The following is a 25,625-nucleotide window of genomic DNA, read 5'->3' on the forward strand; positions in this document are numbered from 1 at the left end:
ACTTGTCTACTGAGAGTGTCTGGACTAAGGGCCTACCCACAATGTTATATTTCTGGTTTAAATAAATGAATTGATGGTGCCAAACGCCCAGGAGAATGTGTACCCTTGCACTGACCCTCCTCCCACCACCACCCCTTACCTCCATGTTCCGATCATACAGCGTGTCATTTACGACATTCAATTACGATTACAAATACAAATACTGCTATCTTGGCTGAAACACAGTCACGCGATTAATTGATCCCATATAAGGAGATGGCCATGTACATCCTATTGTTACTTGATTGCCTTCCTGGTCGTGAACGTCTCACAACAGTGTAGCCCCATCTATTCTGCTCAGTGCGACAGCTTCATCAGCCAGTCAATCACGTCATCTTAGCGTCATTAGTCAGATAGTGTCTCATCACCATGATTCTGTGGGGTAAGCATTTCTTCTCTTGAGTAAGTGAGTATCGTTTTACGCCGCCGTAGACATATTCCAGCAATATCACGGCGGGGGACACCAGAAATGGGCTTCACACATTGTACCCATGTCGGGAATCGAACCCGGGTCTTTGGCGTGACGAATGCTTTAACCACAAGTCTACCTGGCCGCCCCTCTCTTCTTTTAAAGTCTCAAAGCACAGCGATTGTTGTGAAGTAGCTGTAAATCCCCAGTCACGTGGTACGTCATGGAGAAATCCTGAGAATATTTTGATTCTATTTCCTGAATCAACAGATTGGAGTGACTTCTCCGACTTAAACCATATTACGAGTAATATATATTTTTCTATAATTTTGCATAATGACCTACATTTGCGAAAGTTTTACTTACACACAATGCACGTTCAGAATAATCAGTGAAAACCTGGCTCTCTAACAAACGCAAAAGTAATAGCATGAAGTTATCTGAAGGTTTAATTTCGAAATATGATCTCTTCGCTAACTGATCAGCGGCTGTGTGCTGATTATTTTCGTCATATAAAATTTCTTGACATATCTTCATTGTACATTAGTTTCAGAAGTCGTTTATTGTACTTTTCGCCCAAAATAATTGTAAATGAAACCACATGAGAGCTATTTTTCCCAAGAACCCAACATTATGAGTGAGTGAGTTTGATTCAACGCCGCTTTTGACAGTATTCCAGTTATTATCAAGGCGTGTCAGCTTAATGTGGGAGGAAAGCCCGAAGTGATGCATGTCTTAGACGTTTACCTCTTCGGTGAAACCCACAAGCAGGGGTATGGTGCTGACAAACCGAGTAACATAATTGGGACGAACCGGGATTCGAACCATCAATCACAGGTTTCTTGCGTGCCCAAGGGACGCAACTCTGCACAGCGAATCGCGGCGCCTTAGACGACTGGGCCACCTTAATCTCATGTCGGCATTCAGTGAACAGTCACATAGTCTGCCGTTACAAATAATACTGTGAAAAGTTAATCTATATTTTGGATTAAAAATGGCCGATATTTTCGGCCATATTTAGTCAATGTGCATAAAAATGGATGGAGTGTTGATTGAAACATAAAAATGCGTTTTGTAAGAAGTAAAACACTCTCTTATGATAATACAAGAATTTAACATTTATTATCGTCTGTTTCAAATTACTTCATTAATTCATACCAGTGTAGTTAGATTTTCACTTAAGTGTTAAGGGGCGAACCATTTGCTATTTAGGGGAGAGTGTGGATGTAGGTCATTTTAAAACAGAACATTGAAAATAGCAGTATAATAAAACTTCGATATAGTAAAAGACCATTTTTAACAACACCAGCGTGGAGGAACAGTCCAGTATGAAGTTTTCTTCAGATTGGCAGAAAAATGGTCAACTTCACATGTTTGTACTCACAACTGCTCCAGATGATGGACATAAATAGCGTAACTGTTGATGTAAACTGACGAAGAAACGATCCCAAACTGAAATTTGGTTGAGAATCACAACCAAAACAATTTGCTGAGTCATGAACGTGCTTCAGTTCCCAGATCAATGGAATTTAGGATTGAAGTGAATCTTTGGCTGCACTTACAGCATGCCAACCTGCAAAGATATGGGTATGAAATGAACGACTTGATATTCATGCACACCCATACAGTAGGATGCTAAGAGTAACCCTGCAAAAGAAAGAACAAGATGTTCTAATGATACATCAAGGAGCTAGGCATGGCCACGCCGCAAGGAGTTGTGTCTGTAGACGAATGATAGCCACCAGGCGTATGGCCTGATTCAGGCAGACTGGGGGGGAGACAGGCCTAGGTGTGCAACACCTCCTGTCACCACCACCCAGGAAACCTTACATGCGACTTTTTGCATTATTTGGCCATTACTGATTTCAAAGCATGGTTTATATAAGTATCATCACTCAGGAATTCTTATGTATACTCATACGCAAAAGAAACGCAAGTGCTTTTTAAGCAAATAGGTAACAAACACGGAACCATAACTTGATACGAGTTTTAGCATGTAGTGAAGCCCGATGGTGTTATCAATATTTTTGGTTGCATTTTGGAAGCCCCGAGTAAAACGCAACATAAAAAACGATTCTCCAAAACGCACCATTTCAATGAATATGTGGGTATCATACACCCATTTCTCGCGAAATCGAAAATGCAAGAACTGTCACGAACTGTAGTGGGTATAAAACTGTGGCCGATTCTTGGACCTACCACTCCTTGGTCAACAATGCCTAACTCAAATTCAGAGAAACCAGGCTATCGGATGTTTGGAAGCTGGAGAGTTTGTCCAAGATGTTTACCGTCTCCTGCATCGATACAATGCTACAAGGACCACAGATGACCTACTCGGAGCGGTCATCCTATGGTCACCACACCTCGACAAGATCGGCAGATTACCCGTCAACACCAGCGACATATTTTCCTAACTGCAAGTGAAAGTGCTCGACAGACCATAGGAATACATAATCGACACATTAGGTGGGACACTGTGATCCGACGTCTCCCTTCCAACATCCACAGATGTCGCCGACCAGCACGTCGTCCTGTTCTCCAACCACGGCATCGACAAGCACGACTTCAGTGGGCACAGGGTCATCACAATTGGCGTCATCGTGAGTGGAGGCGTGTCATCTTCTCTGATGAAAGTCGCTTTTGTGTCTCCCACGCAGACGGAAGAGTCAGAATTTGGCGGCGTTGAGGTGATCGTTTCGCTGACAGAAACGTTGTGGAAAAGGATCCATGGGGTGGACCTAGCGTCATGATATGGGCAGGGATTGAACTTAATGGGAGACTTGGACACATGTGCTTTCTGAATGTTGGTCAAGGTCGGGTACACGGCGTCACTGCTGAGCGGTATATCGACCAAGTGATCAGACCCCACGTTGTTCCATTTTTTGCACAACATCAACAACACATTTTCCAGCAGGACAACGCTCGTCCCCTTGTTGCCAGAGCTACCATGGCCTTTCTGCAACAACACAACATCTGTGTTCTACCGTGGGCAACCCTCAGCCCTGATCTGAACCCCATCGAACACTTGTGGGATGAGGTTCAAAGGCGTCTGCACAATGTTCGCCCATTCCCTACAACTGCCGATGAACTACGCACAGCTGCTCTTGATGTGTGCAGGAGGATCCCTAGGGCCTTCACAAATCGTCTGATCCACTCAATGTACAGGAGATGTGTGGCAGTAATCAATGCTAATGGTGGTCACACCAGGTATTGACTGACATTTTGGGTATTGACCCGAAACTGTGGAAGCCCTTAATATTTGAAAAAAAACCCAATTATGTCATCTGCCTTTTAATCCATTAAACTGTCTTCAGTCATTTTCTTTGTCAAACTTGCCCTATTAGTATTTCTTGTCTTTACTGTTGAAAATAAATACCATGTATACTGAATACTCGACTTGCGTTTCTTTTGCGTGTGAGTATATTAATCCCACCCACATTAAGCTGACACGCCGTGATATAACAGGAATACTGTTAAAAGCGGCGTTAAACCTAACTCACTCACTCACTATTCAGAAAGCGCAGTCAAGACCCGGGTTAGAATTGGCATTCAGCAACCAAGGCGACTAACGGTGGTCAGTTATCCCAGATACGTCGATCGATGCTCATGATGACGATCAATGGATTGTCTGGTCCAGATTCGTTTATTTATAAACTACCGCCATATTGCGGTAGTTTATAGGTGAGTGCGTTTTACAAACAAAGACAATATTCAGTTAGCCTGTGGTTTTGGCAACACTAGGGTTTACTTCAAGGGTGGGTCTGACACGTTACAGTATGCTAATTTAATTCAGCTTTTGTTGGTAGTGCTGGGAATTGCTAATAAAGATATCTCATATCTGCATTTTACACTATTTTCCTTATGACCTGGAAACAGTTACTGAAAGTGAAAATCCTTCCGTGAAGGAAAAGGGTATCCGCTCGTCTTTCCTCATTTATGATTAATATCGTAACAGTGATAACTATACTGAATGGCAAAAGAAACGTCACTTCTGAAAATACTGATAAAACTTAACAGACACTGGTAGTTACATGTTCTATAAATAAAGTCATTTATCGTTCTACTGCTTCTTCTTGTTGCCTTAAATTCCATTTGACAATTGAGTTTAAAATGGAGCCCTTTGCCCCAAAGCAGCTTACAAAAGAGCAATGTGACTCAGGTGCGGACAAGTCTTGAAATAAACATGTTTCACGTGCATATCGTGGATGGTATGGGTATAAAAGACACCCAAAACTGTAAAGCTGGCTTTCCTTATTTCGATTCATCAGCCATGCCAAGACAACAAGCGATCGGAAGACTGCAAGCAGGCCAGAGTGCACAGGTCGTTGCAAATGCATTCAATGTCAACGTCAGAACGATATATCGTTTGCAATATCGCCACAACACAACCAACACCACCGACGACCGACCGCGTAGTGGTCGTCCTAGAGTCACTACTCCCAGACAAGATCGGTTCATGATACGCCAACATCTGCAGAACCGATTCCGAATGACCACTGAAACACCTCGGCAAACCATTGGCAACCACCAGCGTGCCATCAGTGATCGTACAGTCCGACGTCGCCTAACTGCCAACAACATCTCGTGCCACCGTCCTGCTCGTGTACCCATCCTGAGAGATCGTCACCGACAGGCCCGACTGCAATGGGCCAGGCAGCATCAAAATTGGCGTCAACAGCAATGGAGAAGAATCATCTTCAATGATGAAAGTCTCAACGGTGAATGGCAGAGTCAAGGTTTGGCGAAGGAGGGGCGAAAGTTATGTGTTATGGAACGAGACCCGTGGGGCGGCCCAAGCATCATGGTTTGGGGTGGAATCGGACTGAACCAGAGAGTGGGACCTGTGATCTTTCAGAATATTGGTCCAGGCAGGGGTAATGGCATCACAGCTCTCCGCCAAGTCCTCAGATCCTATATCGTGCCTTTTTCTGCCCGTCATCAAAACCAAGCCTTTCAGCAAGACAACGCCCGTCCCCACACTGCCAGAGTCACCGGGGACCGGGTTCATACACTAATGAACGTCAGTTTCGCGGTCATGTGACCGACCTGTCGTCCAATGGAAAAGCCGTTTACCGTGTAAACTTCAAATTAAAAAAATATTCAAAACATGACTTCCCGATCCAATGAGTTGCCAAGGATAAGTTTCTAGGGACCTACTCTAACCCGGCATCCCAAAGTCGGTGGCCACAACCTCAATAGATGGTATGGTACAATGTCCTTGTTACTTTGTGGTCCCTGCGAAGATCCAGGATAGAATTGATCTTCAGCAACCAATGCTTGTGGTAAGAGGCGACTAACCGGATCGGATGGCTGGTCTCGCTAACGTTGTAAATGCATGTCAGTGTATCCCAATGGCGTAGATCGATGCACGTGATGTCTGTCACTGGGTTGTCTGGACCAGAGTCGATAATTTATCGTTATTTAGCTGGAATATTGAGTCGTTGAACAACAAACAAACAAACTTTGTGGTTATTCGTCCCATGGGTACCAGCGGCGTATGGTTTGTGAAACCCGGATCGTAGCAGGACAAGTGTTAACAGATTAGTTAGGTGAGGTGAAATGGGTTTTGACATTGTTTTAGTGAGTGAGTTGGGTTTAACGCCGCTTTAACAGTATTTCAGTTATATCACGGCGTGTCAGCTTAATGTGGGAGGAAAGCCCGAAGTTATGCAGGTGAAACCCACGAGAATGGGTATGGTGCTGACAAAACTAGAAACATAATTAGGGCGAACCGGGATTCGAACCCACAATCATAGGTTTCTGGCGTGCCCAAGGGACGCAACTCTGCACAGCGAATCGCGGCGCCTTAGACGCCTGGGCCATCCTAATCTCATGTCGGCCTTCAGTGAACAGTCACATAGTCTGCCGTTACAAACAACACTGTGAAAAGTTAACCTGGAGACAACTGGGCCACCCGTTCCCCTTGACATTGTTTTAAAGATTATTTCCCTCACATAGCGACACGCTGGATGCAGTGGTCCCCTCAAACCTATACACACATGCACGCACACAAGCGCGCGTTATGTAAGTGAAATGATCAGGAACGCGACGTTAAACCCCATTTATTATCCCAAACTGGCTTTCACAGGAGGTGTTGCTTGGGTCACCCAGAAGATAGATGCATAGAAATTGCATCACAATGCTTTGCAGATTATTGTGATGTCATCGGTTACCATGACGTCACTAATCCCTCTGCAGCTGAAAGTGGGTAGCTCACCCCTGTGTCTTTTTATATCAAATATATATATCAACACTCGTCAGGCCTCGGAGGTTTGAACTTTTATCGACTCATGGTGATATATTTGATATTCTTAGACACAAGGGTTACATTCTCTATTTCCCCTTACACATGACGTTAGACCTTACATATGACGTTAGACCTTACATATGATGTTAGACTTTTTAACGTCGCACACATTCTGGAAACACGAAAACGCCGCACTGAAAAATAATCGATCTGGACCAGACAATACAGTGATTAACATCATGAGCATCGATCCACGCAATTGGGATACGATGACATGCATCAACCAAGTCAGCGAGCCTGACCACCCGATCAGGTTAGTCGCCTCTTACGTCAAGCATGGTCGCCTTTTACGGCAAGCATGGGTATCTTCTCCTGAAGACAAAGTATTCACGCTGGCCACGCTTGTTCTTGGGTCACAGCTACACTTATCTTATCTTAAAAGGTCTCCAAGGACTACACATTCAAATAGCTGTAACAGTCTTCTGCTGAAACTAAAGATTAGATTTTGTAGCAAACAGGAAACGAGAAAATGTCCCTGCTCAAATTGATGGAAGACACTGTTTGTCGTTTTGCGCCATTAAATCTAAATATATACAGAACCGTTACCTAAATTCGTTGATAACCTTGATTCGTGGATCGCTGTCATTATCGTGATATCTCGTTAATTAAGTCTCGTATGACGTTACACAGCGGTACTTTTGATGTACACACACTGCCCCGCCTTGACATTGCCGAATCGCTGCATCAAGTACAGAAAAACCAAATGTCCAACACTGAGATAAATAGCCCTAGATCACTAATACCAAATTTCATATTTACAAAACATCAAATAAAATATATACCGTAAGCACCACCCTTCATATCTCTCGTCGTCTGCTTGTCTATATGTCAATAAACATAAGTCACGTGACTTGAGGTACTGCCGTCTGTTAAAATTATAAATCTATGGAAACATTTTCGGGCCATCTCGTATAGCTTTTTTTTCATTTTCATACGGTTCACCGACGCCTTCGCGACAGGGATACAAAAGTTATTCGCCGACAGCTTTGACTAATGCTTACTTGGAAGTCAAAAACAATAAAGTTGCAGTTCATAGAGCGGCATTAAACTTCTCTGTACCCGAGCAAACACTGAGAGACAGGTTAAAGGGCAAGATCAATGTTGACACTGTCAAGTCAGGTGCAACTCCAATTTTTGATGCGGAGCAGGAAACTTCTTGACTTGTTGACCATGTAACATACATGGCATCCATCGGATACGGATATACCAGGAAAGAGGTTGTCCAATTAGGGTCTAACTTTGCTTGTCAGTTAGGAAAACGTGACCTGTCCCATCCATTATCTGTCAAGTGGTTATATGGTCTGTTGGAGCGATGGCCAGAGTTGAAAATTAGAAGTGCCAAGTCTCTCACGGAACTTCGTGCCAAAGCAAGTTCAGAGGAATGCATCAACAAATATTTTGATGAACTTACCATGATTATGGACAAATACGGTTTCCAATCAAGACCAGAAGCAATTTATAACGTAGACGAGAAAGGAATCAACCAGTCCCATGTCGCACCGAAAATTGTTGGCTCAAGAAATTCCGTGGCCTACGAGATTTCTTCGGAGAGATCGTCTGTCGTCACACTTTTGGGATGTGGAAATGCTCTGGGCACATTTATTCCACCTTTCTTAGCATTTCCGGGTGCTAGAATGTGCAGTGAATTGCTTGAAGGCTGTACAGCGGGAAGTGACGGAACTGTTTCTGAATCGGGATGGTCAAATGGTGTTATATTCCAAGATTACTTGGACAGGCATTTCCTTCAATATGCATCTCCAGCAACGCCGAATAGACCTTTGCTTCTTCTGTACGATGGCCACAAGTCGCACATTTCTCCGTCTCTGATAGACTGGGCAAAAGATCACAATATTGTGTTGTTTGTCCTCCCGGCTCACACAAGTCATATTTTGCAGCCAATGGACGTGGGATGTTTCGGTCCGTTTACAAAAATCTACAATGCCGAATGTCACAAGCTGTTGAAGTCTGATGTTACCACAGTCAACAGATATAACATCGCCTCCGTAGCCTGCAGAGCATATTCTGCTGCTTTAACGCCTGGTCACTTGCAGTCGGCATTCAGAAAGTCTGGAATCTATCCCTTTTCGCCAGGTATGATTGATAAATCTGCATTCCAACCAGCTGCTTTTATACACGCATCACACGTTGAAGACAAGTCGCAGCAAGTACGCTCGTCACTAACTTTGACCAAACCCAATTCTTTGTTGACCAGCTTCCCGTCATTCAGAAGAAGCAAAGAAAACCACGTAGATCTATCCACAAGATCGTTAGCGGCAAAGCCATAACTGAACCAGAGATAGAAATTCAAGTTAAAAACTATGTTAAAAGTTCAACTTCTAAACAGCCAGTACCAACCAAGAAACGACCAGCAAGGTCACATACATCAGCTAAACAATCTCAAAAGAAACATAAAAGTACCATCAAGCCAGCAGCGGGACCATCCGGTGCGATTAATCTACTATACAGCAGTGACAGTGAGGATTCGCCAATATCCGATGACAAAACATGTTGCGTGTGTCATCACTTTCAGCCCGCTGAACTGGCCCAATGCACATCACTGTTTTTCGTGCAATGGGGGCAGTGCATGTATCATGACTGTAACCACTGGGTGCACTTACAGTATTGTTGTCCAGTGCGCGTGCTTCGGACGCATGACACGTTTTATTGCCCTTGCGATGGTCTGCCATGCAAACCATCGGAAGAGTAGGACTGAAAGAGGACACAAACTTACCTGTAAATAGTGTACATAACTTAATTGACAAGATTCGTTTTGGAGTTGTGTGTTAAATAACTGTGCTCTTCAACTGTTATCGGCCGACACAGAAATGCTGGTATGTATAGATTCGAATTCATAAAAAATATTACACAGTAACGGTACTGGGCTTTCGTACATAGCGATACAATAATCTACTACGTAATCCACGAATCAAGGTGACGTCACATTTTGTGTGCACATGAATGGCTGATGAATGCAAATGGCTTCGGTAAACAAACTTTTCAGTCACGAGTGGAATCTTCGTCATTTTCTTAGAGTTTAATAGATGAATTAAATGATCAGTGAGTATACAAAACAAAATCGGACATTTAAACCACGAATTTGGGTGTACTTTCCTTATATCCACGAATCAAGGTTACGCGAGGGTATTGAAAAAAGGCTATGCTATCAATACTGTAGATAGATTTATTTCAATGCGTAGTGATTTTTTAATCTCACTTTCCAGACAAAACCATTTTTAATCCATACGTTTTATTAATGATGTACGCTGTGCAGAAGGTCCGGGTTCGATCCCCGCCGCGTCATACCAAAAGACGTTAAAAGATGGTACTTGTTGTTACCCTGTCTGGCGCTCGGCATTGAGGGGCCAAAACAAGGACTGGTCGGCTCGGAGTCAGTACACTGTGTCTGAGTGGGGTATTCATGTTAAACTTCGGCAAGGTATGTCAGTGGGCTAGCAGGATGAATCGGCATCAGTCCGGACTAGTACAAGCAGCAACACACACACACACACGCACGCACGCACGCACGCACGCACACACGCACAATCACACACACACACACGTGCAAGCACGTCGCTACATAAGTGCAATTATCTTGGACGTGACGTAAAACCGAATTTCACTTCAACTCACCCAACTCACTCACTCAGTACTTCAGATGTAAGTAAAAACAAACTCGTGTATATATTCAAAACAACCAAACGTCTTCAGGCTTGAACAAATCGAGTCAGATGAACCCAAATAAAAATGTATTATAATGTTTGTTTATTTACAGTAATATTCGCCATTCTGATGTTTGGGGAGAGCACAGATCAGCTACATACAGAAGCACTTCCACAGGAGATAGCGTGCGCACCATGCAACTGCACCAAGACAGCCGATGAGGACATCCACGCTGATTGTTCAAAGAAACATCTAGATACCATACCATCCTCAATACCTTCAGGTGTCACACATTTGATAATGGCCAATAACGTGGTGACCAATCTCTCTGCCGATGACCTGCATCAATTCTCACAATTAAGATATCTGGACTTGTCCAAAAACAAGATAAACATTTTGCATGCTGATGGCTTCAAAGGGGCTGTTGCACTGCTGTGGCTAAATCTCCACGGTAACCAACTTACTCTGAACAAGACCACATATCCGAAAGGATTGTTTCAAGATCAGACAAAGCTTGCAGTCCTCGACCTAAGTGGAAATACATTGGTCAAGAAGTCATCTTATCCTGATGAGAGTCTTGGAGATCTGGTCTCTCTTCATACGTTGGTCGTTGATGGAATCGAGAACTGCACCTTTGGGGAAGGATTTGCCAGATTAACGAATCTTACAACTCTGACCATATCAGGCAGGAGAGGATATTGTTCCATATTTGGTTTGTTGAATGAGTCTTTTATCCATACACCTCACCTGAGAATTCTAGATATCAGCAAATGTAAAATCACACTTATTGATGTAGGTTCATTTCTTCCCTTGAGAAATATTGACACATTGGACGTGTCAGAGAATGAACTTGGGTTTAAAACATTTGGTGACTCTATGTTTGGCCTTATCAATTCGTCCTTGAGAGTGATTAAGCTGAATAGAATCACAAGCACTTACGCCATCGGCATTCAAATACAATTGACACATGTCCGTTTCTTCAATGAGATGCAGGTAAAGGAGATCTACCTTGACTGCAATAGTATTGAGAACATAGAAAACATTGCTCTACATGCTTTTACTTCAGTTGAAGTCATCTCCATGAAGGGTAACGAGTTTCGGCCTGGGTCTTACATGTTAGCTACAGACCAATTGGTTAACCTTCGGAAACTATTCATCAATAATCCTTATGCAATCAGTGGACCTTTACCTGAATTTGCAACTAACTCTGATTCATGCATCAGCACAGAGCATGATAACGACAAAGTCTTCAATTTTTACCCCGAGAAAAAAATATATATGGACACTGTTCAAAGACTTCAAAGACGTCAAACAAGATCTTCAGTGCATAGAAAAGATCACACACGTAAACGTATGCTTGTACAGAGAAACTTCAATGGCATTCCCACAAACATGGTCATATCACGACCAAAGGTGAAACGATTATCCTCGCATCAAAATCGAACCAGCAGGCCTACCTTAAAAGAAAAGGAAGAATTTATTCAGTATTCCATTAATATTAAAATACCCATTGCTCCGAATGCAACATTTGTCAATGCCAGTAACAGGTATATTCGATCTAAAATTGGGAAAATGTCCTTTTTGCGAAATCAGATACAAACGATTGATTTATCAAATAACATTTTAACAAAATGGGAAGGTCCAGTTCTTCAGGCCCAAAATATTAAATTTCTGGATCTATCAAACAATTTTTGCAAATTTATTGCGCCAACGTTTCTGAAACATGCTAGTGGTCTACAAATTTTGAATATCAGCCAGAATTACCTCGCTGAGTCCCTTGAAAACGATACAATGGGGGAGATATTTATCAATCAAATTTTTTTAGAAATATTCAGAATCTCTAATAATTTCATTTATCATTTGCCCCCTTTAATTTTTGCAAGCTTGGAAAAACTGAAAGTCCTTGATTTGAGCTGGAATATGATGAGTTCGTGGGTTGTCAACATACGTCAAATGACACATTTGTATTTATTAGATTTGTCCAACAACAGATTTGAGTCTGTTCCAAAAAGTCTCCGGAAACAGATTGATGAAATTATGATAGTCAGGATTGACACATTTCACGTCAGTATGAAAGGCAACAGCCTTAAATGTACATGTGATACTCTGGAGGACATGTGGTGGATGTTGGAGCCGTATGTCGTCGTGGAGGAAGAATCTGATACCCAATGTACCTTGTCAGATGGAACCATGGTGTCTTTGGACAATCTCAACAACCTTGTACTAGAGCTCCACGAGAGGTGTAAGACTGTCATTCCACTGATATTTGGAGCAACCACAGGGCTCATTTTATTTGTTTCAGTGTTAGTAGGTGGCATCATCTATCGCTATCGGTGGAAGCTGAGGTATTTGTACTACACAACTAGGAGGAAGTACAGAGGTTACCAGAGGCAGCTGGGTGAAGAAGACAACTTCAGATATGATGCTTTTGTGTCCTATGAATACGATGACAGAGAGTTTGTTGTGCAGGACATGAGGAACATTCTGGAGCAGAGGTTTGGATTGAGACTTTGTATACATCAGAGGGACTTCATGGTTGGTGAGCCAATCACTGCCAACATAGTAAACGCAATACAATCAAGCCGGAAGACCATAATCCTTCTCACTCCGAGCTTCCTGGCAAGTTCCTGGTGTGACTATGAGGTCCACATGGCCAAACTGGAGAGTATCCACACTGGAAGAGATATCCTTTGTGTTGTGTGGCTGATTGATATTCCTGACACCAGCAAGATCAGCAGGGATGTATTGGATGAAATTGAGCATGGTACTTACATCCAATACCCAGCAGACGAAATAGACAAAGAAGAGTTCTGGCAGAAGATGAAGGCAGCCATAAGCTTTTGAGCTGACTGTGGCCCTCCAAACACAACAAGTCACCTAACTATGAGGAAAGCTGCTTGTGTATTGATCTGAAATGACAATGTCGTTTTCTGTAAGGTTCAAAAAGTTTTATCAATATAAAAAGGAAAATGTACAGATAGTTTTCACGGAGACATTAGTTGTAGTTGTATTGTGTAATTGTCGTTTAAAACAATTGTAAATATGCTTATATCTGTCATATCGATGTCACGTTGTCTTGAGTGTACAGTGAGTGAGTGAGTGAGTGAGTTTCACGCCGCTTTGAACATTATTCCAAAGAATCACGGAGTATCAGCTTAATGTGGGAGGAGTGATGCATGTCTCAGATCCACGGGCACGAATGTGGTCCTGTGTACAATGCACAGGTCACAAATCAAGTGAAGTGAAGCAACGTTGGTTGGATGAGTTGGATGAGTGACAGTGTGACAGCTTAGCTCCTGAGAGTTTCGAGGGCTTCGGTCCTGCCCCACACTAAAGCACATGTATACTCCCCAAGAAGCTGAGAAAGAAAATGGAATGCGCCCAGATTCATTAACCAGGGTAATAATGGTGTTCGCGCCACAGCGCATTACTAATACCTTTTAATATATGGTGATTGTTACACTTATAACTATTTGTATAAACCATTACACCATTTCTTTGTTATGCCTTATGATTATTCAGAGGCCATCAGTTGAGTGAGTGATTATGGTTTTACGCCGCTTTTAGCAATATTCCAGCAATATCAGGGCGGGAGACACCATAAATGGGCTTCACACATTGTACCCATGTCGGTAATGGAACCCCGGTCTTTGGCGTGACGAGCGAACGCTTTAACCACTAGGCCACCCGACCACCCCTGCCATCGGTGGAGCTCAATATGTTTACAAGAGAAGGCGTATAACACTTTGTGAAATTTACAAACACTGGAAAATAATGACCAAGGATGGTATTCAGGGTGGATCTGGGAATCGAACTTATGACCAGCAGATCCTTGCAGGTAAGGGACCCAATTCGTTCAAGTGTAAATGCAAGAGATTGAGACTGATTGCTTCAGGTGGATAGTGAATTGGTGGTCTTACTGTTAGAAAATACACGATCACGATGTGGTGGGAGAATGAATATATCTCGAGCAGGGCAAACAATATTGGCGAAGTGATCACTGATATATTTGGAATATTCCAGTCAAACGATTTGACCTTCCCCTTGGTCTAGTTGACAGAGCGTCTTCCCGGAGAGCGGAAGGTCGGGGGTTCGATCCCACCAAAAGACGTTCAAAGATGGTTCTTGTTGTTACCTTGCCTGACGCTCGGGATTAAGGGATTAAAACAAGGACAGGTTGCTCGGAGTCAGTGTACTATGTCTGGGTGGATTATTTCTGTTTAACGGCCTCGTTGTATCTCAGTAGGTTAACAATGTGTAACCAGCATTAGTCTGAGCTAGTACACGCCAGCAAGGAAGCACGCACGCACGCACGCACGCACGCACGTACGCACGTACGTACGCACGCACGCACGCACACACGCACGCACGCACGCACGCACGAACACGTGCATGGTTATCGCTAAGAAAGTGCAATAATCTTGAACGCGACATTAAAGCCAATATCCCCTCACCGCACCTTCTACATCGTAACTTTGGATGGAAGTCCAGATACCCCGATGTTTTTTTGGAGGGAACGAGTAATTGACGTTACGTAGTACCCGTCAAACATTTCTGAAACTGTTACTGGCACCATGATTGTACGTGTGCTTCAAATGTCACCACAGAGAAAAGTATCAACGAGCACATCCTTTACTGTCATGACGTGCACGGTCTTTGGATGGCAGATATTCCTTCATGACGAGAGCGTGTTTAATGAGGAAGTAGCTTTGGTGTTATGCCCACAACGAGTTTAGCCACAGTTCTTCTCCCTTTTCCACAGGGGGGGGGGGGGGGGGGGGGGGGGGGGGTGGCGGGGGCGGTTAGCATAGAGGTTAAAGCGTTCGCTCGTCACGGGGTCGATTCCCGACATGGGTACATTGTGTGAACACGGGGTTATATTAGTGGAATATTGCCAAAAGATGCGTAAAACCATACTCACTCACACTGTTACACAACCCAACACTGTAGCAGCGCACTGTGACACTTTTTCACTGAAAGTTTCTTGGGCTAAGGTCCTACTCCACACCACAACGTATATCTGCTGACAGTCTTGGGCTAAGGGCCTGCTCCACGCTGTAACACTAAGCAACTGACAAGTTCTGGGGCTAATTGCCTACTCCACACTGTAACACTTGTCTACTGAGAGTCTCTGGGGTTAGGGCCTACTCCACATCGTAACACTTGTCGACTGAGCGTCTATGGGGCTTAGGGCTTACTCCACACTGTAACACTTGTCTACTGAGAGTCTATAGGGCTTAGGGCTTACTCCACACTGTAACACTTGTCTACTGAGAGTCTATAGGGCTAAGGCCCAACTCCTCACTGTAACACTTGTCTACTGAGAGTCTATAGGGCTTAGGGCTTACTCCACACTGTAACACTTGTCTACTGAGAGTCTCTGAGGCTAAGGCCCTACTCCACACTGTAACACTTGTCTACTGAGAGTCTCTGGGGCTAAGGCCCTACTCTACACTGTGGGGGGGTGGGGGGGTGGCGGGGGCGGTTAGCATAGAGGTTAAAGCGTTCGCTCGTCACGGGGTCGATTCCCGACATGGGTACATTGTGTGAACACGGGGTTATATTAGTGGAATATTGCCAAAAGATGCGTAAAACCATACTCACTCACACTGTTACACAACCCAACACTGTAGCAGCGCACTGTGACACTTTTTCACTGAAAGTTTCTTGGGCTAAGGTCCTACTCCACACCACAACGTATATCTGCTGACAGTCTTGGGCTAAGGGCCTGCTCCACGCTGTAACACTAAGCAACTGACAAGTTCTGGGGCTAATTGCCTACTCCACACTGTAACACTTGTCTACTGAGAGTCTCTGGGGTTAGGGCCTACTCCACATCGTAACACTTGTCGACTGAGCGTCTATGGGGCTAAGGCCCTACTCCACACTGTCACAATTGTCTACTTTGAGTCTCTGGGGCTAAGGCCCTACTCCACACTGTAACACTTGTCTACTGAGAGTCTATGGGGCTAAGGCCCTACTCTACACTGTAATACTTGTCTACTGAGAGACTATAGGGCTTAGGGTTTACTCCACACTGTAACACTTGTCTACTGAGAGTCTCTGAGGCTAAGGCCCTACACCTCACTGTAACACTTGTCTACTGAGAGTCTCTGAGGCTAAGGCCCTACTCCACACTGTAACACTTGTCTACTGAGAGTCTATAGGGCTTAGGGCTTACTCCACACTGTAACACTTGTCTACTGAGAGTCTATAGGGCTTAGGGCTTACTCCACACTGTAACACTTGTCTACTGAGAGTCTATAGGGCTAAGGCCCAACTCCTCACTGTAACACTTGTCTACTGAGAGTCTATAGGGCTTAGGGCTTACTCCACACTGTAACACTTGTCTACTGAGAGTCTCTGAGGCTAAGGCCCTACTCTACACTGTGTACCACCAGTCTACTGATCTCAGTCTGGACTAAGGGCCAACTCAACACTGTGTACCACCAGTCTACTGAGTGTGTCTGGGGCTAAGGGCCTACCCACAATGTTACACTTCTGGTTTAAATAAATGAATTGATGGTGGCAAACGCCCAGGAGAATGTGTACCCTTGCACTGACACTCCTCCCACCACCACCCCTTACCTCCAGGTTCTGATCATACAGCCTGTCATTTACGACATTCAATTATAATTACAAATACAAATACTGTTATCTTGGCTGAAACACAATCACGCGATTAATTGATCCCATATCACGAGATGGCCATGTACATCCTACTGTTACTTGATTGCCATCCTGGTCGTGAACGTCTCAAAACAGTGTAGCCCCATCTATTCTGCTCAGTGCGACAGCTTCATCAGCCAGTCAATCACGTCATCTTAGCGTCATCAGTCAGATATTGTCTCATCACCATGATTCTGTTGGGTAAGCATCTCTTCTCTTGATGTCTCAAAGCACAGCGATTGTTGTGAAGTAGCTGTGAATCCCCAGTCACGTGGTACGTCATGGAGAAATCCTGAGAATATTTTGATTCTATTTCCTGAATCAACAGATTCGAGTGACTTCTCCGACTTAAACCATATTACGGGTAATATATATTTTTCTATAATTTTGCATTATGACCTACATTTACGAAAGTTTTACTTACACAAAATGCACGTTCAGAATAGTAAGTGAAAATCTGGCTCTCTATCAAATGCAAAAATAATAGCATGAAGTTATCTTATGGTTTAATTAATTTCGAAATACGATCTCTTCGCTAACTGATCAGCGGCTGTGTGCTGATTATTTTCGTCATATAAAATTTCTTGGAGACGTATATATCGATGCTAAAGTCAAAACTGACAATTAGTTGCAGGGTTACCTGCTAACTCTTCATAGGTCATTATTGAGTGTTGACATTTTAATAACGAAAAGCAGACGTTACCGACGTAAGTCAGAGTCGCCATTTTTGTTTACAAATTGACTTGTAAATATCACGTGATTTTGACACACGTTTTCGTACAGTTCACGTCCAGCAATTTGCATTCGTCAAAAGATGGCCCGACTTGCAGGTTCACTCGATGCAGTGTGTTTCATGCAACAAATTGTTAACAATTAGCTGTACAGTGTGAATGCCCTTTTAAATGTATGTCTGCGTGTCCTAGCTCTGACATGACAACGTGGAACAGGGTCTTTTAGTTCTGGCGCATTTTCTACTTTTGCTGGCCTTTTGGGCTCATTCAACATCGCTTTACGAAAAGGTCAACGCTATTAATGGGGCTCAAATTTCTTCGGCCATTTTGGATTAAAAATGGCCGATATTTTCGGCCATATTTAGTCAGTGTGCATCAAAATGGATGAAGTGTTGATTCAAACATAAAAATGTAAACTAAATCACTCTCTTATGATAATACAAGAAGTCTAACATTAATTATTGTCTGTTTCAAATTACTTCATTAATTCATAACAGTGTATATACGTAGTTAGATTTTCACCAAAGTGTTAAGGGGCGAACCATTTGCTATTTAGGGGAGGGTGGGGATGTAGGTGATTTTAAAACAAAACATTGAAAATAGCAGTGGAATAAAGCTTCGATATAGTAAAAGACCATTTTTAACAACACCAGCGTGGAGGAACAGTCCAGTGTGCAGTTTTCTTCAGATTGGCAGAAAAATGGTCAACTTCACATGTTTGTACTCACAACTGCTCCAGGAATAGATTGTCGATGATGGACAGAAATAGCATAACTGTTGATGTAAACTGACGAAGAAACGTTCCCAAACTGAAATTTTGGATGCTTTATATAAGTATCATCACTCAGGGAATTCTTATGTATTAATCCAACCCACATTAAGCTGACACGCCGTGATATAACTGGACTACTTTTAAAAGCGGCGTTAAACCCAACTCACTCACTCAGTATTCAGAAAGCGTATTAAAGACCCGGGTTAGAATTGGCCTTCAGCAACCAAGGCGACTAACGGTGGTCAGGTATCCCAGATGCGTCGATCGATGCTCATGATGACGATAACTGGATTGTCTTGTCCAGATTCGTTTATCTATAAACTACCGCCATATTGAGTTAGTTTATAGATGGGTGCGTTTAACAAACAAAGACAATATTCAGTTAGCCTGTGATTCTGGCAACAATAGGGTTTACACCAAGTGTGGGTCTGACATGTAACAGTATGCTAATTTAATTCAGGTTTTGTTAGTCCTGCTGGGCATTGCTGATAAAGATATCTCATATCTGCATTTTCCACTATTTTCCTTATGACCTGGAAACAGTTACTGAAAGTGAAAAGCCTTCCGTCAAGGAAAAGGGTATCCGCTCGTCTTTCCTCATTTATGATTAATATCGTAACAGTGATAACTACACTGAATGGTAAAAGAAACATCACTTCTGAAAATACTGATAAAACTTAACAGACACTGGCAGTTACATGTTCTGTGGTCAATAAACTCATTTATCGTTCAACTGCTTCTTTTTGTTGCCTTAAATTCCATTTTAGAATTTATAATTGAGTGCTTTGCCCAAATGCAGCCTACAAAAGTGCAATGGGACTCAGTTGCGGAAAAGTCTTGTCAAAAAAATGATGCACGTGCATATCGTGGATGGAATAGTTATTAAAGACACCCAAAACTGTAAAGCTGGCTTTCGTTATTTCGATTCATCAGCCATGCCAACATTATCAGGAAATGAGAGACAACAAGCAACATGGCCACAACACCACCAACGCCACCGACGACCGACCGCGAAGTGGTCGTTCTAGAGTCACTACTCCCAGACAAGATCAGTTCATGATACGCCAACATCTGCAGTATCTTTCCGAATAGCCACTGAAACAGCTCGGCAAACCATTTGCAACCACCAGCGTGCCATCAGGGATCGTACAGTCCGACGTAGCTCACTGCCATCAACATCTCGTGCCACCATCCTGCTCGTGTACCCATCCTGAGAGATTGTCACCGACAGGCCCGACTGCAATGGGCCAGGCAGCATCAAAATTGGCGTCAACAGCAATGGAGAAGAATCATCTTCACTGATGAAAGTCGCTACTGTGTTTTAACGGTGCATGGAAGAGTCAGGGTCTTGCGATGGAGGGGCGAACGAAATGCTGATGCTAGTATTATGGAACAAGACCCGTGGGGCGGCCCAAGCATCATGGTTTGGGTCGGAATCGGACTGAACCAGAGAGTGGGACCTGTGGTCTTTCAGAATATTGGTCCAGGCAGGGGTAATAGCATCACAGCTCTCCGCTACATTGAACAAGTCCTCAGACCCCATATTGTGCCTTCTTTTGCCCGTCATCAAAACCACACCTTTCAGCAAGACAACGCCCGTCCCCACACTGCCAGAGTCACCAGGGACTTCCTCCAGCAGCACAACATCCAAATCATGCCTTGGCCTGCCCTCAGTCCGGATTTGCATCCCACTGAACGACGTGCGCCAAAGGCCGAAAACTGCAGCAGAACTGCGTGTAGCGTTCCTGATGACATGGGCCCATATCCCAATGGCCTTCATCAACAGGCTTGTCCACTCCATGTACAGGAGATGTGTGGCTGTAGTCAACGCCTGTGGTGGCCACACCAGGTACTGATTTTGAATCCCCCAGCTGTGATGTCTTCTGGTGCCTCCCCGAATTCACAATTCGCAAAAAACATTCCCCAGACTGTTAATTTCATGTGGGTCAAACACTGACCTTCTCCGATGTCTTTACTTACATATATAAGCATTTGAAAATAAAGATATTTATATGATACATGCACATGACGTTTCTTTTGCCTTTAAGTGTACCCAGAAGATGGCTTGTTTTTAAAAGAAAGTTGTCTTTTATAAGTGAATGAGATATTTTACAGTTGTTCATGTGATCAGAAAGAAAACCACGAATGTTACTTCAGCGTCCGAAAACCCACGGGGATGGTTTCAGTAAGGAAGCGCTACCGACATTGTTGTGAGATTGTAGTGGTTTCTGTTGGGGGTTGATGATTATATTCGATTATATTTTGTATGGTTCTGCTATATTAGCATGTGCAAGGGAGGTGTTTGTAGAGTAAATCTTTATTACGACCCTCGAACCGGAGGAGCCTGCTTGAGGGATATAATTACTGAATCTGTATTGAGGGGCTAAAACAAGGACTGGTCGACTCGGAGTCAGTATACTGTGTCTAAGTGGGGTATTCGTGTTAAACTGTGGCATGGTATCTCAGTAGGCGAGCAGGATGAATCGGCATCAGTCCGGTCTAGTACAAGCAGCCACACACACACACATGTGCAAGCACGTCGCTATATAAGTGCAAGTATCTTGGACGTGACGTAAAACCCAATTTCACCTCACCTCACCCAACTCACTCACTCAGTACTTCAGGTGTAAGCAAAAACAAACTTGTGTATATATTCAATACAACCAAAGGTCTTCAGGCTTGAACAATGCCACTATGAGTGCAGATCTGACGACGTCTCGATACAAATCGAGTCAGATGAACCCAAATAAAAATGTATTATAATGTTTGTTTATTTACAGTAATATTCGCCATTCTGATGTTTGGGGAGAGCACAGATCAGCTACATACAGAAGCACTTCCACAGGAGATAGCGTGCGCACCATGCAACTGCACCAAGACAGCCGATGAGGACATCCACGCTGATTGTTCAAACAGACATCTAGATACCATACCATCCTCAATACCTTCAGGTGTCACACATTTGATGATGGCCAATAACGTGTTGACCAATCTCTCTGCCGATGACCTGCATCAATTCTCACAATTAAATTATCTGGATTTGTCCCAAAACAAGATAAACATTTTGCATGCTGATGGCTTCAAAGGGGCTGTTGCATTGTTGAGGCTAAATCTCCACGGTAACCAACTTACTCTGAACAAGACCACATATCCGAAAGGATTGTTCCAAGATCAGACAAAGCTTGCAGTCCTCGACCTAAGTGGAAATACATTGGTCAAGAAGTCATCTTATCCTGATGAGAGCCTTGGCGATCTGGTCTCTCTTCATACGTTGGTCGTTGATGGAATCGAGAACTTCACCTTTGGGGAAGGATTTGCCAGATTAACGAATCTTACAACTCTGACCATATCAGGCAGGAGAGGATATTGTTCCATATATCGTTTGTTGAATGAGTCTTTTATCCATACACCTCACCTGAGAATTCTAGATATCAGCAAATGTAAAATCACACTTATTGATGTAGGTTCATTTCTTCCCTTGAGAAATATTGACACATTGGACGTGTCAGAGAATGATGAACTTGGGTTTAAAACATTTGGTGACTCTATGTTTGGCCTTATCAATTCGTCCTTGAGAGTGATTAAGCTGAATAGAATCACAAGCATTTACGCCATCGGCGTTCAAATACAATTGACACATGTCCGTTTCTTCAATGAGATGCAGGTAAAGGAGATCTACCTTGACTGCAATAGCATTGAGAACATAGAAAATATTGCTCTACATGCTTTTACTTCAGTTGAAGTCATCTCCATGAAGGGTAACGACTTTCAGCCTGGGTCTTACATGTTTGCTACAGACCAATTGGTTAACCTTCGGAAACTATTCATCAATAATCCTTATGCAATCAGTGGACCTTTACCTGAATTTGCAACTAACTCTGATTCATGCATCAGCACAGAGCATGATAACGACAAAGTCTTCAATTTTTACCCCGAGAAAAAAATATATATGGACACTGTTCAAAGACTTCAAAGACGTCAAACAAGATCTTCAGTGCATAGAAAAGATCACACACGTAAACGTATGCTTGTACAGAGAAACTTCAATGGCATTCCCACAAACATGGTCATATCACGACCAAAGGCGAAACGATTATCCTCGCATCAAAATCGAACCAGCAGGCCTACCTTAAAAGAAAAGGAAGAATTTATTCAGTATTCCATTAATATTAAAATACCCATTGCCCCGAATGCAACATTTGTCAATGCCAGTAACAGGTATTTTCGATCTAAAATTGGGAAAATGTCCTTTTTGCCAAATCAGATACAAACGCTTGATTTATCAAATAACATTTTAACAAAATGGGAAGGTCCAGTTCTTCAGACCCAAAATATTAAATTTCTGGATCTATCAAACAATTTTTGCAAATTTATTGCGCCAACGTTTCTGAAACATGCTTGTGGTCTACAAATTTTGAATATCAGCCAGAATTACCTCGCTGAGTCCCTTGAAAACGATACAACAGGGGAGATATTTATCAATCAAACGAATTTAGAAATATTCAGAATCTCTAATAATGTCATTTATCATTTGCCCCCTTTAATTTTTGCAAGCTTGGAAAAACTGAAAGTCCTTGATTTGAGCTGGAATATGATGAGTTCGTGGGTTGTCAACATACGTCAAATGACACATTTGTATTTATTAGATTTGTCCAACAACAGATTTGAGTCTGTTCCAAAAAGTCTCCGGAATCAGATTGATAGGATTATGATAGTCAGGATTGACACATTTCACATCAGACTGAAAGGCAACAGCCTTAAATGTACGTGTGATACTCTGGAGGACATGTGGTGGATGTTGGAGCCGTATGTTGTCGTGGAGGAAGTATCTGATACCCAATGTACCTTGTCAGACGGAACCATGGTGTCTTTGGACAATCTCAACAACCTTGTACTAGAGCTCCACGAGAGGTGTAAGACTGTCATTCCACTGATATTTGGAGCAACCACAGGGCTCATTTTATTTGTTTCAGTGTTAGTAGGTGGCATCATCTATCGCTATCGGTGGAAGCTGAGGTATTTGTACTACACAACTAGGAGGAAGTACAGAGGTTACCAGAGGCAGCTGGGTGAAGAAGACAACTTCAGATATGATGCTTTTGTGTCCTATGAATACGATGACAGAGAGTTTGTTGTGCAGGACATGAGGAACAATCTGGAGCAGAGGTTTGGATTGAGACTTTGTATACATCAGAGGGACTTCATGGTTGGTGAGCCAATCACTGCCAACATAGTAAACGCAATACAATCAAGCCGGAAGACCATAATCCTTCTCACTCCGAGCTTCCTGGCAAGTTCCTGGTGTGACTATGAGGTCCACATGGCCAAACTGGAGAGTATCCACACTGGAAGAGATATCCTTTGTGTTGTGTGGCTGATTGATATTCCTGACACCAGCAAGATCAGCAGGGATGTATTGGATGAAATTGAGCATGGTACTTACATCCAATACCCAGCAGACGAAATAGACAAAGAAGAGTTCTGGCAGAAGATGAAGGCAGCCATAAGCTTTTGAGCTGACTGTGGCCCTCCAAACACAACAAGTGACCTAACTATGAGGAAAAGTGCTTGTGTGTATTGATCTGAAATGACAGTAGTGTTTTCTGTAAGGTTCAACAAGTTTTATCAATATAAAAAGGAAAATGTACAGATAGTTTTCTCGGAGACATTAGTTGTAGTTGTAGTTGTGTTATGTAATAGTCGTTTAAAACAATTGTAAATATGCTTATATCTGTCATATCGATGTCACGTTGTCTTTTGTGTACACTCAAGGATCTTTTTTATCAGGCAAGTTCTCATTTAATTCTTGCTTTTTTCAAAGAAATTGATGTAAATCATTAATTTTGATTGTTATGTTTTGTAAATAAATAACTTTTATGATCGGTTGGTTAAATCAATAACTGAGATTGTTAGTGGCTATATCCTCAAAGGGGGTTAAAGTAGTGTAAAATAATTGTCCCCCTGGGAGGGTATGTAAGACCACGTCATTCAAAGTATATTTATTTCTTACACTTTTGAAGCGTAGCATATATGTTTTTTTAATGTTTGGCTAAATTATGTCAGTCGTCGCTAACAACTGGAGGGATGATGTAAATCCGACTGAGGTCCATGTAGGTAGCAAAAGTACTGTAAGTCCCCATGGTCCCCAGCGTGGTGATCAACCTTCAGTTGGTGGCGATCTATAGCCCGTTTTTATAATGTGTTGTCCAATGATTAAGTTAGTTATCTATTTTAACATATTCTCAAACTAGTTTTACGAAAATCTGTGATATGCTAGTTTTTATACTGCCCTTCGTCGGCAGCATTTTATACTGCTTACTATATATTGTTAAAGTCAGATTTTGTTTCGTCACGATATGGCTGAAATATTGCCGATGTGACGTTAAATCTTAACTCACTCACTCTTGTGTGTACAGTGAGTGAGTTTCACGCCGCTTTTAACAGTATTCCACTTTTATTATTATATCACAGAGTGTCAGCATAATGTGGGAGGACAGCCGAAGTGATGCATGTCTCAGATCCACGGGCATGGGTATGGTCCTGTGTACAACAGGTCACAAATAAGGTAAACTAAGGCAACGTCGGTTGGATGGGTTTGATGAGTGACAGTGTTCGTCAGCTTGACTCCTGAGTTTCTAGGGCTTCGGTCCTGCCCCACATTAAAGCACAGATAGCTCATGTGGTGTTTCTTCAGACAAGTGACTTTGTTCGAAATGTGCCTCTGTTCACCCAGCAGTGAGTGGGTACCCGGTAGGATGAGATGTTAAAGTGAATGTTAACCTTCTGGCGCCACACGGCCAGCTTCGGTCGTATATTCGAGTGCACACTGAACCACTGACTGGGTAAATAATGGTGCTTCAACGGATCGACCACAGCGCATTACAAATATTCAATGACATTTGTTATTATCACGACCGTTTAATACATGGTTATTGTTGTACTAATATTTGTATAAGCGAATACATTATTGCTTGTTGTGACTGATGATTATTCATGGTCTATCCGTGGAGCTGAATATGTTTACAAGTGAAAGCATTT

The 25,625-nt window shown here is 42.8% G+C and overlaps 2 protein-coding genes and 1 pseudogene across 2 annotated transcripts; all 3 read left to right on the forward strand.

Moving 5' to 3' along the window:
• The first annotated feature begins 367 nt into the window (after positions 1–367).
• Positions 368–13,259, forward strand: LOC139477753 (toll-like receptor 4). Its single transcript, XM_071260160.1, has 2 exons — positions 368–421; positions 10,528–13,259. Exons 1-2 carry the CDS (start codon positions 409–411, stop codon positions 13,257–13,259), a joined length of 2,745 nt encoding a protein of 914 aa, XP_071116261.1. The 5' UTR covers positions 368–408.
• LOC139477773 (uncharacterized) lies at positions 7,937–9,496 on the forward strand (annotated as a pseudogene).
• Positions 13,260–19,974: 6,715 nt separating the features above from the next.
• Positions 19,975–24,102, forward strand: LOC139477723 (toll-like receptor 4). Its single transcript, XM_071260120.1, has 2 exons — positions 19,975–20,407; positions 21,368–24,102. Exons 1-2 carry the CDS (start codon positions 19,975–19,977, stop codon positions 24,100–24,102), a joined length of 3,168 nt encoding a protein of 1,055 aa, XP_071116221.1.
• The last annotated feature ends 1,523 nt before the right edge of the window (positions 24,103–25,625 follow it).

Source organism: Haliotis cracherodii, unplaced genomic scaffold (genome assembly GCF_022045235.1).
Source record: "Haliotis cracherodii isolate W230 unplaced genomic scaffold, xgHalCrac1.p SCAF_35, whole genome shotgun sequence".
Classification (NCBI taxonomy): domain Eukaryota; kingdom Metazoa; phylum Mollusca; class Gastropoda; order Lepetellida; family Haliotidae; genus Haliotis; species Haliotis cracherodii.